Source organism: Jaculus jaculus, chromosome 9 (assembly GCF_020740685.1).
Source record: "Jaculus jaculus isolate mJacJac1 chromosome 9, mJacJac1.mat.Y.cur, whole genome shotgun sequence".
In the NCBI taxonomy this organism is placed as follows: domain Eukaryota; kingdom Metazoa; phylum Chordata; class Mammalia; order Rodentia; family Dipodidae; genus Jaculus; species Jaculus jaculus.
The window spans coordinates 97,582,191-97,601,350 of NC_059110.1; the positions used below are offsets into that span (position 1 = coordinate 97,582,191).

General features: G+C 42.9%; 3 protein-coding genes across 3 annotated transcripts in view; 1 reads left to right on the forward strand and 2 right to left on the reverse strand.

Moving 5' to 3' along the window:
* Positions 1-1,655, reverse strand: part of Vmp1 (vacuole membrane protein 1) — a 134,680-nt gene extending 133,025 nt beyond the window's left edge. Inside the window, exon 1 of the mRNA XM_045158561.1 lies at positions 1,477-1,655. The gene's annotated coding sequence lies outside the window, so the exon portion shown is untranslated. The remainder of the gene's footprint in view (positions 1-1,476) is intronic.
* Ptrh2 (peptidyl-tRNA hydrolase 2) lies at positions 1,633-10,205 on the forward strand. The gene is made up of 2 exons (XM_012950176.2): positions 1,633-1,885; positions 9,138-10,205. The coding sequence occupies exon 2, from the start codon at positions 9,159-9,161 to the stop codon at positions 9,672-9,674; it is 516 nt and encodes a 171-aa protein (XP_012805630.1). The 5' UTR covers positions 1,633-1,885; positions 9,138-9,158; the 3' UTR covers positions 9,675-10,205.
* A 1,920-nt stretch (positions 10,206-12,125) lies between these two features.
* The window catches only part of Cltc (clathrin heavy chain), a 79,845-nt gene continuing 72,810 nt past the window's right edge, over positions 12,126-19,160 (reverse strand). Inside the window, exons 31-32 of the mRNA XM_045158028.1 lie at positions 16,374-16,449; positions 12,126-13,131 (exon numbers count right to left, since the gene is read on the reverse strand). Coding sequence (XP_045013963.1) covers positions 13,007-13,131; positions 16,374-16,449 — 201 coding nt within the window. The 3' untranslated portion in view covers positions 12,126-13,006. The remainder of the gene's footprint in view (positions 13,132-16,373; positions 16,450-19,160) is intronic.

Below are 19,160 nucleotides of genomic sequence, written 5' to 3' on the forward strand. Positions count from 1 at the left end.
CCAGCACTTGGGAGGCAGAGGTTAGGCGGATTGCCGAGAGTTCGAGGCCACCCTGAGACTACATAGTGCATTCTAGGTCATCTTGGGCTAGAGTGAGACCCTACCTTGAAACCCCCCCCCCAAAAAAAATTAATAATGGTGATGATGATGATGATGACGATAATGATAATGGGCAAAAAATAATGTAGCAAGGGCTGGAGAGATGACACAGTGGTTAAGACACTTGCCTGCAAAGCCTAACGGATAAGGTTCAATAAATGGCACATGCACCTGGAGTTTGTTTGCAGTGGCAAGAGGCCCTTGTGTGCCTATTCTTTTTCTCTCTCCCTCTCCTTGCAAATAAATAAAAATATTATTTAAAAAAATAGTGTAGGCAAAAAATTAAAATAGGAGAAATTTCCATTTTAGAGTCATTTCATGCTACACAAACTGGCCATATTTGTCTGGGTGTTATCATCTTTCTTCCAAAGGTCAATAAAAACCAATCAAGAATACGTAAGAGGCCACCTAGTAAATAATGGTCTCTCTCCATCTAGCAAACACAACTAAATGTTATGTTTCTGCTGGGTCAATGCGGCTAAAGTCGGACCTAAGGACAACACAATAATTAGGTAGTAGCGGTTGGAATACTAAAGTCATTATCACTGCACCAATAGAAAGACTGGTGAAGCTTCTCCAAGTGATGAATCAGTCTGTCTACAAACTATGACAGGCATCGCAGAGCCGAAAGACATCAAAGTTAGGACAAGAAGCGATGTTGCTAAGATATGTCAACAGTGTCAGGGTATTTTGATGGAGTAGCAGATCACACTGGAGATCATGAGCAATGTAGCAGGGCATACAGTTTCTCAGAAAATTTGAAAGATCAAGTCGACTTTCACGTTTTACTGCAAAAACTTCCACTGTTAATGAAATACAAGCGTTGGGTGGTCAGGGGATTGGAAAAGGCAAGGGGACTCAGGACAGCAGGAGGGACAACTGAGGTCCTAAGCCAGGGCTCTTAAGAAGTGAAGGCCATTCCCTTGACCACCCAGGGCTTGAGATAGCTACTTGCACGCCGGCATGTTCTACGGACACATTTAGGAGAATGGCTGGAGAGAGGGCAACGATCACAACTGAAAAGGTCCTGAGAAACAGCTCTGTCACCAGCAGTGAAGACCAGCCTTCATGCATTCGGGGACACCGTGGGAGAGAGAGAGTTCCCTGCAGAAGCCCGAGTCCGAGGCGAAGGATCGGGAGCAGCGACTGGGTTTAAAAGCCTCGGTGACCAGTCGTGGAGCGGTGTCCCAAATAACCGGGCTACCGCCAGGGTGACACGTCCAGTCAGTCAGCAGTGACCCGAAACACTCCTGGAAGTGCAGATCACCATGAACCCAGGTCCGTACTGCGCGCGCGGGCGAGCCGCGGAAGAAGCCAAGCTCTGGGCACCGTGTCTGACTTCCGTGCCCGAGCGCCCGCCTCTTTCCATTCACCTACCTGCTCCGACCGCCGGCTACTCGGGATCTCAGGAACCTGGAAGCGGCTCCCGACCCACTCTCACACCCGCCTCTGGGCTCCGGCCAACCGGAACTCCGTGCGTCACTTCCGGCTCGGTTCTCTCTCTCCTCCTCCTCCTCCGCCTCCTCCCCTGGAGACGGCCTCCAGAAGAGAAACGTTCCACCCTCCTTTCCGGCAACCAGGGCGGAAAAAATCCTCGCGGGATTTCAGTTCGCTTCTCGCTGCGGGCCCTGTGGGCGGTGACGCGGGGGAAGGACGGCCGCTCGCTGCGGAGATCTCGCCTCCGGAAGTAGCGTCTCAGGAAGGCCGGAAGTGGCGGCTGGCGCGCGACGAGCGTGTTCCCGGCCTCGTGGCGAAGTTTGGCGCGGAGCGAGCGGCGGGGCTGTAGGTAAGTGATTCTTGGACGAAGGAGGGGGACGTAGTCCTCCTTGCTGTCCGCGCCGGAGCGTGTCCCCTCTGATTCTGGCATCCGGCCCCCTTCAGCTTCTCCTTGGTCGCTGGCCCGTGGCCGCTGGCTCCCTTGCTTGTCCGCCCCGCTGTCCAGCGAAGCCTCCCCCCAGTTTGAGAGAGACGAAGAGGAGGGGAAGGACACATGGGCTCTTTGCATGTCTTCTGTTACATGGGTACTGAGGGATCTAACCTTTAAGCTCTTCAAGCAAGTGCCTTTGACTACTGAGCCAGCACTCCAGCCCTAAAATAATTTTTTTTTAGGAAGAAAATAGTAATAGTATTTTAAACGAGTGGAATCTAAGGCAGGAGAGATGGGTCAGTGGTTAAGGAACTTGCCTGTGAAGCCTAAGGACCCATGTTCGACTCTGGATCCCACATAAGCCAGACGCACAAAGATGAGGCAAGTGCAAGATTACAAAGAATGGAAGTAGAAAAGCTAATTTAGAAGCTTCTGGCATCAGATAATTAGAGAATTTTTACAGAGAAATAGTGGGGATAGGCCTACTGTAGATAAAGTTACCATGATTTAGTGGTAGCAAAACATTTGAAGAGGGAAAATACAGAATTTCTTTTCTTTCCAAGGCACCATCTCCCTCTATCCCGGGCTGACCTGGAACTCATGGCAATCCTACCTCTACCCTGTGAGTGCTGGGATTATAGGCATGCACTACCGTGCCCAGCTACATTTTCTTAAAAATAAAGCATGGATGTGCAAGGCAAGGCCTTGGGTTTGATTTCCCATGGAAGAACCCAATCAAAGCCGGTGGCACACACCTTTAATCCCAGCACTTGGGAAGCAGATGTAGGAGGATTGCCATGAGTTTGAGGCCATCCTGAGACTACATAGTAAATTCCAGGTCAGCCTGGGCTAGCTGGGCTAGAGTGAAACCCTACCTTGAACCCCTCCCCCCCCCAAAAAAAAACCCAACAAAAACAGTATTTGATATACCTAAGTAGTGAAACCTAGCAGAAATCAGAGTTCCAAGTTTGGGTCCAGAGTGACTCCTAGGATAATTTGGTAATAAATTACATTGTTAATCTGACACTTCATTGATTGTCTCTTTCCCACTGAATGTCAGATAGGAATGTATCCTTATTTGAGACAGGAAGGGGAAGGGAGACAGATAGAATGGGTGCACCAGGACCTCAAGCCACTGCAAACGAACTCCAGACACATGCACCGCCTTCTATAGCTGGCTTACATGGGTACTAGGGAATTGAACCTGGGTCCTTAGGCTTAAGAGGCAAGCCCCTTAACTGCTAAGCCATCTCTCCAGCCCTGTGCTTTTGTTTTTCCCTGGAATATAGTTAAGTCCTCAGTGAAATCCTGACTGCTTGATAGGAAAGAGCCATAAAGACCAGTGTTGCCTTACCTCTTTTTTTTTTTTAATATAGGAATTGGTCTCGGGCTCAGGAGATGGCTCAGCAGTTAAAGGTGCTTGCTTGCAGAGTACTCATTCAGGTTCAATTCCCTAGCATGCCTGGGAAGCCAGGTGCAAAGTAGCATATGCATTTGTGATCCCCAAGTCCCTAGGACAATGGGAAGAAGAGCCAGGAGAATCCTAAGCTTTTGGGCCAGGTTGCCTGATGTTCTCTTCCAGTCTGGCAGTTTATTTGTAGAAGGAAGAGACCCTGTCTCAGAGAAGGGGAACCAGAGACACCCTGGAATTGTCCTCTGAGCTCCACACAAGTGCTGTGGTACATGTGCATGCACACATGCAGATAAATACATTAAAAAAAAAAAAAAAGAGGAGTAGGGCTGGAGAGATGGCTTAGCTGTTAAAGACGCTTGCCTGCAAAGCCAAAGGACCTCGGTTTGATTCTCCGGGACCCATGTAAGCCTGGTGCACAAGGTGGCGCATGTGTCTGGAATTCATGTACAGTGGCTTAAGGCCCTGACACACCCATTCTCTCTCCCCCTCTCAAATAAATAAAAATATTTTAAAAGAATAGGTACCTATTATAGCACGGGCTAGTCTCAAGCTCATGATTCTCCTGCCTCACTCCCCAGTGCAGGGATTGTAGGCATGTACCAACATGCCTGACCTTAGATCTTTCTTCAGTGATGACAGTGTTCATATCTCAGGGCTTAATCAAATGGCCACTAAGTGCCTTTTTAAATTTTTTTTATTGTTTTTATTTTTGAGGTAGGGACTCAGGAGGCAGAGATAGGAGGATTGCTGTGAGTTCGAGGCTACCCTGAGACTACATAGTGAACTCCAGGTCAACTGTGAGCTAGAGTGAGACCCTATCTCAAAAAACCAAAATTCGGGTGGGGAAGGAGGGAATTACCATGGGATATATTTTATAATCATGGAAAATGTTAATAAAAATTTAAAAAATAAAAAAGGGAAAAAAAATTAAAAAAAAACACCAAAATTCAAGAATGAAGCCTGGAGCCATATGTGATGGCGCATGCCTTTAATCCCAGCACTTGGGCAGCAGAGGTAGGTGTATAGCTGTGAGTTTGAGGCCACCCTGAGACTACATAGTTTCCAGGTCAGCCTAGACTAAAGTGAAACCCTACCTCGAAAAACCAAAAAAAAAAAAAGAAAGAAAAAAAGAATGAAGCCTGGGGCTGGAGGAATGGCTCAGCAGTTGAAGTGCTTGGCTGCAAAGCCTAATAACCTGGGTTTGATTTCCCAGTACCCACATAAAGCCAGACACAAAGTGGCACATGCATCTGGATTTCGTTAGCAGTGGCTGGATGCCCTGGTGCACTCATTCTCTGTCTCTTTTTAAATAAAATATTTTAAAAGGGTTGGCGAGATGGCTCAAAAGTTTAAGGCACTTGTCTGTAAAGCCAGATGTACATTTGAAAAAAAAAATTTTAAGAATGAAGTCAGAAAAGAAACAACTGTATTTGGCAATGAGGAAGTGTGGTTGCTTAACAGTTTGGGCATAGTGATTTTAGGAGTAGGGTCATTGAAGTTGGGACATGAAAGGAACAGGAAAAGTAAGGCAATAGTGGGTCAGAGAAGATGGGGAGAGGTTTGTTGGTTGGTTTGTGTTTTGAAGATGGAAAAGCCTTGTGCAGTAGGATTAATGCATGGCATTTGGATCAGGAGGTGATGGGAGGAAGAGGCCTAATGATGCATGTTTGGCCAGGCAAGGTAAATAGAAGGTTCCTGAAGGAAGGTGTTGAAGGACATGCTTGTTCTGCTGTGCTATCACAATGTTCATGAGACTAAGAATAGTCTAAAATGCTAGATTTGCCGGGCGTGGTGGCGCACGCCTTTAATCCCAGCACTCGAGAGGCAGAGGTAGGAGGATCGCCCTGAGTTCAAGGCCACCCTGAGACTACAGAGTTAATTTCAGATCAGCCTGGACCAGAGTGAGACCCTACCTCGAAAAACCAAAAAAAAAAAAAAAAAAAATGCTAGATTTACTAATGTCTTCATAACAATTATGCAGAAAAAGAGACAGACTGAAACATCTCTTAAAATAGTTAAATGATGTTCTGATGGGATTGATGGTAGATTAGAACATCCTAATTTTAATAAGAGTCCTCATTGAGATGTAGGACATAAACCATAAACATGGAAGTTTCACCTTTTTTCTATTCCTTGATTCTTACTCATGCCTGTTTTTTTCCCTCCAAATAAAACCTTTTTATTTTTAATTTTGTTTATTAGGGAAAGAGTCAGAGAGAGTGGGGTGCCAGGGCCTCCAGCCACTGCAGAAGCATGTGCCACCTTGTGCATCCAGCTACATGGGTACTGGGGAATTGAACCTGGGTCCTTAGGCTTCACAGACACATAAGTGCCTTAACCACTAAGCCATCTCTCCAGCCCATGCTTGTGTTTTTTAAAAATACATTTTATTGGCCAGATGTAGTGGTGCACACCTTCAATGTCAGCATTTGGGAAGCAGAGGTGGTAGGATCGTTGTGAGTTCTAAGTCACCCTGGGCTAGAGGGTGGCGCACATGTAAATCCCACTACTGGAGAGGCTGAGGTAGCAGGATCATGATTGATGTTAAGGCCAGCCTAAGCAACTTAGCAAGACCATGTCTCAACATGAGAAGGGGAATCTGGACATAGTGACTTATGCTAGCACTAAGGAGACTGAAATCACCTTTAGTTCAGGGCCACAAGGGCTACAGAATGAAACACTGTTTCAGAAAGCCCACTCCCCCCCCCCCCCCAAAAAAAAGGGAAAGACTAAGGGAGGGAGAGGAAGAGAAAGAAAAGAAAAAAAAGGAGCTGGGAAGTAGCTTAATGGTAGAGGCATTGTGTAGCATGTGAGTGACCCTGGGCTCAGTCTCCAGCATTGCAACAGAACAACAGATTAGTCACATGTGTCCCGCCCGCCCGCCCCCCCCCCCGCGCCCCCCTCCCCAGGCACCCAATACCTGCAGGTATGGTCTCGCTGGAGGCTGACCTGGAATTCATGATGTCTTATGGCCTCCTGCTACCTCTGCTCCCAAGTGCTGGGGTTAAAGGCTTGCACCACCATGCCTGTTTGAGTCACTGGTCTTAATCCTTTTCTTGCCTAGTGTTTATCTTGGTTTCCTTTTTCATCCAGTAAAGACACCTGTTACTCCCAAACTTGGGATGAACCCTGCTTGAGGAAACTTGCGGTTGTGTGGACTGGCCCACCTTTTGGGTATACATGCCCAGTCCTAAACACTACACAGGTCTATTACAACCATCTGCATTTACTCAGCAGACCTTTACTAATTTTCTTTCTAGTGTGTTTTTCAATTTTTCAGTGAGAAACTAGAGGCATCAGTTTTTTCAGCTTCTGCTCTAATCCTTGACAGTCTTAGACACAGTTATGTACTCTGGCTAAGGTGGTACATGTGTCTGGAATTTGAAGTGTCTAGAGGCCCTTCATGCCTATTCTCTCCCCCCACCCCGCAATAAATAAATAATTTAAAAATAACAGAAAAGAAAAAGAAGTGAACCTTCTGATCAAATCTAACCCATACAACCATCCTGTGATCCTTATTTTTCTTTCTCAGGAGCTTAAGGCAGGAATAGCAGTTTGAAGCTACCACTAAGACATCAAAAAAGAAATAGATAATGAAAAAAGAAATAGCTGAAATAGAAATAGCACTTTGGTGGATTGTTGTGAGATTAAGGCCAGACTGGGATTAGATAGTGAATTCCAGGTCAGCCTGGGCTAAAGCGAGAGTCTACCTTGAAAAACCACAAAAAGAAAGAAATCAAAAGGTACATATCAGCTCCACATATTTATAATAACTGATTGCTCTGGGTAAAAAAAAAGGGGGGGCCAAACCATCAAAAAATTCTAGAATAATCCCCCCCCATCTCTTACTTAAGGCAGTGACTCACCCTAGCCCACGCTGACCTGAACTCACTGTGTTGCCCATTCCTATAGCTGTGTCCTGGACTTTGTATCACCTTATAATCACCTATCTCAACAATCAAAACCCTATGCCATGTGCTCAGTGCCACCTGCCTTCCAGCCTACTTCCCGTCCATCACATCTGCTAGTAGCTTATCTAAATAGGCCGTGGGTGCTGCTTTTCTGTACTTAAGTTGTGCTCCATGAATGTAGATTTCCTAAATTCCCTTCCACCTTGTGGATTGGTGCTTACTCCTGGCAAGCTTGAACTCGGATAAATCTACTTAGCTATTCTGAAAGAATGCTAGAATGAGGATGAACATCCACATGCTGGGATGAATTGCGTAGGTGGGTTAGTCTTCTGGCTTCTGTTAACTGCTGGAGAAAATCCAGCTGGTCATTACGATGCCACAACAAAGTCATTAATTATGGCTGTCTTTTCAATATTCTGCAGTTCTGCTTGTTTTGCCACAACTTTCATTTCAGTCCTTTTTCCTGTTTTGATGTGTGTGCGACCTTTGTTCCTGCAATGCCTTCATGCTCCCACATCCACAAATCTACTTCCACTTAAACCTTACAGGAGAAAGAGATGCCCCCTTTTCATTCCAAGACCAAATCCCTTCCAAAGAGTCCTCTCAGTGGCCTGGAGTTCACTGATTAGGCTAGTCTGGGCTAGCTAGTGAGCTCCAGGGACCAGCCCACCTTGTCACCCCCATGCGGGAACTACAGGTGCATTCCACCATGCCCAGCATTTCTTTTGGGTGCTAGAGGTCAAAGTGCTGTAGACATTTTTTTTCCTTAGAAATGTGTTTGTTCCTCATGTTCCCCTGCACTGTCTGCTTCCTTGCCTGTAGAAATTGGGTATTAAAGAAGGCTGCTGCAGAATGGATGACAAACAGGGATGCAGAGGAGGTGCTGATAGGTATTTCAGAAAATATCTGAAGAAGGTTTTAAGGGACTTAGTCATTCATTTTGTAACATTACATAGCTATTTCTGCCATCCTTACTCCACGTTTTGGAAGGCTGAGGTCTGAGGATCGCTGTGAGTTTAGGCCAGTCTGGGCTACAGAGTGAGCTGTAGGTCAGCTTGAGCTAGAGTGAGACAAAATAACAACAAAAAGTAATAATTTCAGGAAAATTAGTTTTGTTCCTACAAAGGTTGGTTGGAATTTAGGATTGTAAGTATGGAAATATCTGGTTTTATTTATTTACTTATTTATTTATTTTTTGAGGTAGGGCTGACCTAGAACTCACTCTAGTTTCAGGCTGGCCTCAAACTCTGCAATCTTCCTACCTTTGTCTCTCAGGTTTTAGGATATATATGTATGTACCACCATGCCAGGCTTTAACTGTACCTTTGACTGGTGCCTAGCTTTAAAAGCAAAGTAAGTGCAGAAGTATGTCTTGCTAAATGACAGAAGCCAAAACAACATGCCACATATTGTGTGGTTACATTTATAGAAAATGCCTGCAACAGATGAATCCATAAAATCTAAAGTAGATGAGTGGTTGGTGAGAGGGAAATGGGAAGTCACTGCTAATTTAGGGAAGGCGTTATTAAAACAGAGGGAGGGAGGGAAGGGAAAGATACAGAGACCTTTAGGCATATGTTAAAACAGATTATTTCCTTTCTCCATGAAATTTAGGGAAGACTGAGTATTTGAACTGGAGATTCTGCTCACATCAGTGACCTAAACTATTTCATGTGGATGCTTGAGTCTTTTCTAGTAATCAGGATGGATAGAAACAGGGTACCTGCTTAAAATGTAAAATACATCTTGCTTTTCTTTTAGATGGCCTAATAATTGTTCTGAATTGTTGCTGCTTGTAATTGTGTATTTGAGAAGTTTGAAGCTTTACTGTTTTCCCTTCCTTTAGGAGCTCTCCAAGCCCGTGGTAATGGAGTATCTGGCTCATCCTGGCACACTCAGCTTGGCTGCTGGACTTGCTTGTGGCATGTGCCTAGGCTGGGGCCTCCGGGTACGCCTTGGGGTGCTCCCCAAAAATTCAAGACAGACAGACACAGAGACAGGAACTGAAGCGAGCGTCCTGGGAGAGGGTGGGGAGTACAAGATGATCCTTGTGGTTCGAAACGACTTAAAGATGGGAAAAGGGAAAGTTGCCGCACAGTGCTCTCATGCCGCGGTGTCCGCCTACAAGCAAATTCAAAGGAGAAACCCTCACATGCTCCAAAAGTGGGAGTGCTGTGGCCAGCCCAAGGTAGTGGTCAAAGCCCCCGATGAGGAAACCCTGCTTGAATTACTGACCCATGCAAAGATGTTGGGACTGACTGTAAGTTTAATCCAAGATGCTGGACGTACACAGATTGAAGCAGGTTCTCGGACTGTCCTAGGAATTGGGCCAGGACCAGCGGACCTCATCGACAAAGTTACTGGTCACCTAAAACTTTACTAGATTGGCTTTTGTGTGATGATGATTCTATCACGTGTTTGGAGCCTATCAGATTCTAAAAATAAAAGCCAAATTTCTTACTCCCATTTAAGACAAGACACATCTGTATGTTTTTTCTATGATGTATGGGGCAGTTGGTTATACCTTGGCCTTTAAGAAATGGTGGTTAAATTGTATTTGGTGACTCAATAGGTGCTGAAACACGTACTGAAGATGCGGGAAACAAATCCATGGAATTGGTTTAAAGGAGAGAAAGCCTTTCCTGTGTTGTCAGTTAGGTCCCGTTGTGTCCTGAAACCACCAACTCATGAGCACTGCAGTGTTCTCCTCTGCAGTATTTGCATGGCTAAGCACCTTTTTAAAACTAAAAGATCACTGTAGCCACCCACAATGGGACCTTGTGATTTATCTAACCATAGTGGATGTTTTTGTTTTTGTAACATTGATAATGCCACCTGTGCAATGGTTTCATGTTCATTTCCCCTGACCTAATTGGACCAAAGATTCTCAAAACTGGTTCTCATTCACAGGCTAGAAAAGTTTCCTGTCTTCTCTTTCCTGTAAGAGTATAGTTATACCCAATATTTCTTTTCCTAAAACTTTAGGAACTATACAATGTTAAGAACACTTTCCCCATGTTTGAATCTTACATACTTAATATAATCTTAGTAATTATTGTTGCCCAGAATATGATGAAAAGTGTCCCAAAGCCACAATGCTTCCTGGCAGTCTTGCTAGAATTTTTCTTGAAAACCCAGGAAGATGGACAGTAATTTCTAAATTCATCATATCAGGCTGGGGAAATGGCTCATTGGTTAAAGGCACTTGCTCAGCAAGTCTGCTGACAGAAGTTTGGTTTGGTCCTCAGCATCCGTATAAGGCTGGACACAGTGGTACAGCCATGTGTAAATACAACATACCTATGGCAGTGGGAGGTGGAGTTAGGAGAAACCTGAAGCTTGAAGCCTGCTAGTAATGTAGCCTTTCCGAGATCCTATGTAAGGTGAGATGGAAGGAGAGGATCAGCACCACAAGCTCGCTCTCGGGCTTTCACATGTGCGTGCACATGCTTATACACATACAATGATTTTAAATTGGTCTGGAGAAGTGGCTTAGTGGTTAAGGCATTTGCCTGTGAAGCTTTTTAAAGTACATTCATTATATCCCTAAGAACTGAAATGATACCAAGGAGAATTTAGTAAGATATTCAAATTCCTCCAAGAGAAATTGCAACCCTGAATGCCAGTAGCAACTGTTCCTAAACAATGTTTTTACTGAAGTCAAAAGTGATGCAACAGCATGTAACTGAACTGAACTCAATCTTAAACACATGATTATGTCTCAGGTAATTTGTGAAGCTTGCTTCAGAATGGTAGTTCCAAATCCAAAGACTGCATTCCCAATAGGATGAACTGGGGTGGCTGACTCAAGGACCTGTAATAAACCAGGGCTTGCATACTAGGGTGACTAGATTAATTTGAGCAATACATCATGTTTCTGTTCTAGTTCACTTTCACTTAGCATTTTATGTGAATCTTACAGTTCTCAAACGGGTCTCCAGTGCCAAAGCTATTTTACTTTTTTGTTGAGGTAGGGTTTCACTGTAGTCCAGGCTGACCTTTAATTCACAATTCTACTTCTGCTTCCCAAGTGGTGGTATTTAAAGGCTTGCACACTATGCTCAGCCCAAACTAAGAAAGTAAAATTTACTGAGTATGGTGACACACACTTGTTTCTGTATATAGGAGGCTGAAGCAGGATCTCGAGTTGGTCAGCCAGGGCTACAGTGAGACCCTGAATCAAAAAGCTGGCCAAATAATTCTGTAAAGTACTTACATCAGCATACAGGAAAACCCAAATGTTCAGTTTGCAGAGAACTTGAACTTACATAAAATATGACAATGGCTGATTTCTAGTGTTGCCCATTATATATGTTTTAAGTGGCAACTCAGTATCAGAATGTACCTGATTAAAGGTTTTGTTAGGCGGGAGGACTTAAGTTGGGGCTTAGGAGGTGGAATGCTGGTTAAAGGTACATGCTTGTAAAGCCTGCCGGCTAGGATTTAATTCACAAACCATGTAAGAAGTGACTGGAGTACTGAGTAATATCTCTGTCACGCCTTCCAAGGCTCAGGGTCCATTGCGGAAGAGGTGGCAGAAAGAATGTAAGAGCCAAAAGAAGGGTAGGACTCCGTACAACGTGCTCCCTCCAGACACAAAATGGCCTGGATATCCATGACCCCACAGTGCCTGACACTACCTATACAAGACCATCATAACAGGAAGAAAAGATCATGACATCAAAATAAGAGAGACTGATTGAGAGGGAGGGGATATGATGGAGAGTGGAGTTTCAAAGGGGAAAGGGGGGGGAGGGAATTACCATGGGATGTTGTTTACAATTAATGGAAGTTATCAATAAAAAATTTATAAATAAAATTACAATTCCTCATGTTATTTCCACAGTTCAGTAATTTATTTTAAATTGGAGTAATTTCAAATTCCACAAACAAAACTGAAGAACAGCAGTATTTTGTTTGAATTCTCTCTTCTGTACACTCAGTGATCTAAAACACCACAATATCCAACATACACAAACCGCAGGGAAGGGTTAGTAAATACACGCGTGGAATCATGGTGCTCTTTGTTCCTGAATGGAATGGTCCCACGGCAAAAGCACAGGATACAGCACAACATAAGGGCACCTGTTACATATGAGGTGAGCAAAACACACGAGCATTTTCTCTATGCATAAAGGGGAACCTGCATAGGTTAAAGGGCCTTTTATGCTCAGTTCAGGAATCAGGCAAGTTGTCTGTATGCATTTTGCAAACAATTTGGAGAGCACTGCAATCCAACGTAGGATATGCTGGTTAGTGTTGTCTTTGTTGGCATTGACAGTCTTGCAGGGTCATACCAATACTTTTGCTTTAGCTTTTCGTTGAATAAAAGAGATTTAAATGCATTTAGACAATATGTATTGTAAGCTGTTTACATACACTAAGAGATTCAATATTAGAGTTTCTTTGTTTCTTTAAACACTACAGAGTGCAAATCAGGTTCTTCACAATAGATTGGATATTAAGCAGTTCTTCAAAGAATGAGGGGAAGAAAAAAAGCCCACATGAATACTATTCCCCATTGAAAACAAGTTCTAAAATGATGCGGAATGTGAAAATAAGGTTTTAACATAGGTGATCCAAGTCTATAGTTAGAAACAAAATAGTCCTTCATGAAATAAAGGTTATAAGAACCACTGCCTGTTTCCCGTTTATCAACTGAGAAGTAGACGATGTTTCTGTACGAAAACAGGAGATGACAGATCAGTTTCCAGCTCACATGCTGTACCCAAAGCCAGGCTGTGGCTGTCCATATGGAGGTGCAGTATAGCCATACCCAAATGGCGCCTGGGGAGGGACTGCAACGCTGGGGCCTGCTGTTAGCATCAACTGGGGCTGACCTAAAGAAGACAGAAGGAAAAGCAGCTGTTTAGCATGAGAATCTAGCACTCCCATCTCCATTCTAGCTAAAGACATTCACAAGAGAGAAGGGCACACCAGAGGCTCTAGCCCTTGAAAACAAACTAGATGTATGTGCTACCCTGTGCATCTGGCTTAAATGGATACTGGGGAATCAAACCTGGGTCCTTAGGCCAGGAAACATAATTTGATTGCTTTATTGAGGTAAGGTCTTCACTCTAGTCCAGGTCAACTTGGAATTCACTATGCAGTATCAGGCAGGCTTTAAACTCAGTGATCCTCTGTGATGGTTAAGGTGTTGTCAACTTGATCTGTTTAGTAATCCACATAAACCTCTTGGTGGGTCTCTGAGATTGCTTCCAGGAAGGATTAACTGAAGAAGAAAGTCTTTGCCCCAGAGTAAGCCCAGAACAGGTGGCCCCTCTCAGAGGGGGACTTTATATAAGGAAGCTCTGGATGAAAGCCCCTTCCTTCCACTTGGCTGCCAGAGCTGCTTGCTGCATTTCAGAGTGGACTAAGCAGCTTCCGGGTTCCTTGATTTCTTGGCCTGCAACTGCTATTGGGCTACAGTAAACTAAAATAAATTCCCTTTTAACACAATTTATTCTAGTGACTCCTAATACAACCTCCTAACTTGGTCTCCAGAGTGCTGGCATTAAAGGCATATGCCATGGCACCTACTGAGAAAAGAAAATTTATTTATTTACAGAGAAAGAGAGAGACTATGAATTTGAGCGGGCACACAAGAACCTCTCACTGCAAAGGCTCCAGAAGCATACATTACTTTGGGCATCTGGCTTCAAACCCAAGATGTCAGGCTTTACAAACAAGCACCTTTAATCACCAAGCATCTCCTCAGCTCCCAAGCTTATTTGAATCACCTATAAAGTACCATAAAGGCTCAGTTCAGTGGCTACTTCCAAAATTACTATATCCACCTTGTTTTTGTTTCTACGGTTTCCTATCTCAAATCCCATGCAACAACTCTAAGAATCCATCATAAGGCTCCCTTTTCTAACTTTATCATCACTTTCCTATACCCTAAACGCCCCAAGCACTTTGCCTGCAGTTAAAAAGGAGAAAAAAAATAGTGTCATAACATGTTTAAATATTACAATTTTCCTTAGCAGCCTGAGATATAATGGTCAAATTTTATAGTTCCCTCCAAAGAACACCTTGCCATAGAATTTTTCATGTGTACTCTTCAAATTTACTATGTGAAATGCAAAAGTGATCTAGCCAGACAAGTGTAAAACGAAATTAAACTGTCTTAAGTAAAAAATATAAAAAACTTGAAAGTCTTATCTCTGAAAAGTTCTTAAATGGAAATTCTACCCCATTCTCTGCCCCAGTTAGAATTTAAAATTAGAATGCATTATTTAGGCAAAGCACACAGCTTGGGCATATTCTCAGCTCTTCTGAAAACCCCCACCCTCCCCCAAGTTACCTACCCAGAAGTAGGGTTTCACTATAGCCCAGGCTGACCTGGAACTCTGTAGCTCCCGGCTGGCCTCAAACTCATGGTGATTCTCCTACCTCAGCCTCTCCAGTGCTGGGATTATAGGCATGAGCCACCACACATGGCTTAAATGAGTGTTTTTTAAATATATTCCTCATATTAATAGTTTTTTTTTATCTTTTCATGGTTAATATTACTATAATGAATAATGCCAATGCTTATTTTAAGGCTGTCCTCAAGGGAAAACATTAATTCAGCAAACCTTTTGCTCTTGAGAAGCTTGTGTTTCCTATTTAAGTAGTGTGATGGTTATATTCCACTGTCAATATGATCAGATTAGGTTCAAGGAAGAGACACATCTCTTGGGTAGATCTGTTAGGGTTTTTCTAAGGAAGGACTAATGGAGGGTATAAGTCCTTCCTCTAGAGTGGGCAACCCTTCCATGGTTCCAGGAGGACATAGTGCTTTTCACCGCCTGCGCTACAGATGATTTATGCATCTACCCTGGTGCTGTTACCCTTTGTGGACACTGGAACCTAGATGTTCTCCCAGTGAAGAATCAAGGCCTGCAGTGCCAGACTACTAAAACACCCCGTCCAGTCTTGTGGGCTGGACAGCTACTAGGTTTTCCTTCTCTCCAGCCTTCAGACAGCTATTGTTGGAGTGCTTAGCCCACCTGCAAGCCAACCTAATAAAACCCCTTTATAATTTACATTCATTCTGTTGGTTCTGTTCCTCTAGAGAACCCTAATACAAGTAGAGCCTCTAGGAGCTGGGCAGATGGCTCAGCAGTTAAAGGTGCTTGCTTGCAAAGCCTGCCATCCCTAGTTCAATTCACTAGGACCTATGTAAAGCCATATACAATGTGGCACATGCTTTTGGATGTTGTTTGCAGCAGCAAGAGGCCCAGCACACCCATAAACGTACTCTCTCCTTCATAAGTAAGTAAATATACTTTAAAACCAGGTGTGGTGGCAGACACCTTTAATCCCAACACACAGATAGGAGGAGGATTTCCATGAATTCCAGGCCAGCTTGGGCTACAGACTGAATTCCAGGTCAGTTTGGGCTAGAAAGAGACCATACCTCCAAAGACAAAACAAACAAAGCAAGAAAGCTAACAAGCAAACCAACAAGTAGAATCTTGAAAGAATTGTTTATCTAATGTATTTCTTTGAAGTTAAAAGATGACCGAGCCAGGCATGGTTGCACACGCCTTTAATCCCAGCACTGGGGAGGCAGAGGTAGGAGGACCACCTTGAGTTTGAGGCCACCCTGAGACTACATAGTGAATTCCAGGTAGAATGAGTCCCTACCTCAGGGGGAAAAAAAACAGATCACCAAACTAGAGAGATGGTTCAGTGGTTTAAGGCACTTGCCTGCAAAGCCTAAGGACCTAGGTTTAATTCCCCAGGACCCACGTAAAGCCAGATGCACAAGGTGGCACATGTGTGTCTGGAGTTTGTTTACAGTGCCTAGAGGCCCCGACACACTATTCTATCTGTCTCTTTCTCAAATAAATAACAAATATATTTTTTAAAAAGTAGGGCTGAAGAGATGGCTTAGCAGTTAAGGCACTTGTCTGCAAAGCCAAAGGACCCAGGTTTGATTCCCTAGGACCCATGTAAGTCAGATGCACAAGGAGGCACATGTGTCTGGAGTTCATTTGCAGTGGCTGGAGGCCCTGGCGCACCCGTTCTCTCTCTCTGTGCCTCTTTCCCTCTCTCAAAGAAATAAAAGTAAGATATTTAAAAAGCAGATTACCATAAACAATGGGCTGGGTCTCTGTAGCTTGTTCTTCTTCTTTTCTCAGTGACTCTGAAGCATCCAGTTTATCCACCTACAGAAAAAGAAACCATGTTAATTAGAACCTTGCAAGTGCTATAAACTTAGGCGTATGGCAGAAAGTGGAAAAGCCTTAGTATGTGAAATTCTGTCAAAATAAAATAGACAGGAAAAGACATCCTCAGACCCTTCAAATTCAATGGCAATGTTCATACTTCAGTCAAGGTGGTTTTTAGCAATGTCATTATAAACCCTCAGGAAGAAGGGATTTATAAAGGCCATAAAAGCTCACGCCAGGCTAAAACTGAGCATGCTAGGATGCAGCCTGAGGAAGGGAGACAAGGAACCACTTTTTCAAATGACGTTTACACCCAATCAGAGATAATGATGAACTCGTGCACCAACAAGACTTCCCTCCTGGAGGAATAGTGTACAAAAAAGTGAAGTGAGTCTAGTGGCTGAACAACCACTTGTGCAGAATAAATGTTTTTTTTGTGCGTTTTTTTTTTTTTTTGCCAATTATGCACAATGTCTGCTCACAATGGTTTACAACAGACTGACACCTATGTCTCAAAAGTGGCTCCATATTCAATTTTTTTTTATCAAGTCAGGCTGCAAATTTGAATGCTACATGGCCCCAACTTCTTTGAAAAATTTGGCTTTTAATTAAGCTAAAGTAAATGGATATTGTATGCTAGCTACACTAAGTCAAAGTGGTCAGTATTAGAAATAATTATATAGAAGCCCAGGAAAGGCAAGATCCTGTTAACTGGTTTAGTGGGGGGAGTTTAGCCCTCAAATTCTCCTTCTCTGTAAGAAATGACAAGGCTGAATGAAATATTCTTCAAAGTTCCTTCTAGGGCCAACATAATTTGATTCTGTAATAACGCAATCAATGAAAGTAACAAAAGGACCCTGGCATTATAGAATCTTCTAGACCATATAACTTCCTTTGTCTCTGACATTCTATTTGTATTTTAAACTGTATTTAAAAGTTGGCATCTGAGCTAAAACCTTATAATTGATCTATCCTTATTCTCAAACTAAATTTCACACCTTTGTTATATGCATGTTGTTTCCAAGATTTAAGAGAGTTTAAGGGGAGAAGTGTAGGGAAGAACCTTTTAAGAATGGCCACTGCATCCTCTTCAAAAGGCAAATAGAAAAAATTCATTCATAACAAAAACAAACATGTAGACTTCAGTGAGCAGTTTATAAAATTTGGGCTTTAAAAATGTTTTTTTTTAAAAAATGAATTTATTGGAATTATTAGAATAGTGCCTTTTGAATGTACACATAGGTAAATACAGTTAGGACAACATCAAATTATTCCATGTTAAATACAACATGGGTCTAATCCATCTTAATTTGATAAGGAATTGAAAATTTGAAAAAACTTGTTTGTCTACCCAAGAAAAATGGGTTAGTTTGCTTTTATCCAGTATCTTATTTTATAGCCTACATGATCATGCAACATGCTACACTAATATCATCTAAAATACCGACTGTTTGGCCTCCAAATTCACAACAAAAGTTATTTATCTCTGGAATTTAAAGCATGTATGTGCCATCAAAGGTCAGGTGTTGCTTGCTAACGTAGCTAGTATCTAAGAGTGACCTACTGAGGTTATACAGAAAAATACATGGATGCCTGCACATCAATAACTCTAAAAAAAGAAGAAAAAGAAGAAAAGTGAAATAACCAAAAAGCCTCATTACTGCAAAATACATTTCCAGACTTTGGAGGAAAAGAATTTAAAGTGAACAAACATGGTCGAAAGTTAATGTCTGAATCAGATACTGAACAGAGTCTTCTGCAGAAGTATATGGGTGACTTAGAAGAGCTAGCATTCTCATAATGCACAGCCACGGGCACAGACAGGGTGGGTACGGGAAGAAGTAAACCATCCCAGAGGAATCGCGTCAGTCTACGTAAAGCCTTGATGTTTCTATAGAATGGGACAGCCTCTGGCATAGCAACATCCAATTTTTGTTTCCACTACCCCAATTTAGATTGTTCAAAAAAGAAAAATATAGAAGGCTGTTATGTACACAAGCTTTTGTTAAGAGCTGTAAGAAAAGTTTCTGATCCTTGCTTGGATTTAAAAATTATACACAGGCATGTCACTGAATTCAGTTACATCTATACTATTGGAAATTTACTTAAATGTAAAAGGCTTTTCCACGAGGACTGCAATATGCTGCAGAGGAAAAGTTAACATGCAGTCAGTTATTTTTGTGTATGTGTGCATGAAAAAAAGGCAAAAGTACTGAAGCAAAAAGTGAGATCTGAAGATGACTGGTGCTATACAGGCTCTCAAGAAACACACACAGCCCACAGCAATGCTCTAAGTTTCAGAGTAGTATGATGTATTTGCAATGACTTGTACATGCTTCATTTAAAACAACGCATAACACTGCAGTTCAATTACCTGTTTTTCACACACACGCTTTCTAACTGCCCTGCTTACTAGCTGCTGAAGGGTCTCACACACAATGCATCTTACTCAGGTTTGCCCTAAGTTCCAGTGCTGGCTCCAATTTCATTCAATAAAATTCCAAGGCATTGGCCCCACCCAATTCATTTAGAATTGTCAACAATCCTTTACTTTCCCACCCTCTTCTAGCCATAATTTAACACCAGATATGAACTTGTTTCATTTATACTGGGATAGAGACAAGCCAGTGAAGAAAGCAGCAACCAAATTGTGCTTAAATTTGGCATTCTTGGACAAGCCAAATGATTAGTAAAATAGCAAATTTCAG

Coding starts and splice junctions, on each gene's coding strand:
- Ptrh2 (XM_012950176.2), top strand. CDS start 9,159: ATGGAGTATCTGGCTCATCCTGGCACACTCAGCTTGGCTGCTGGACTT.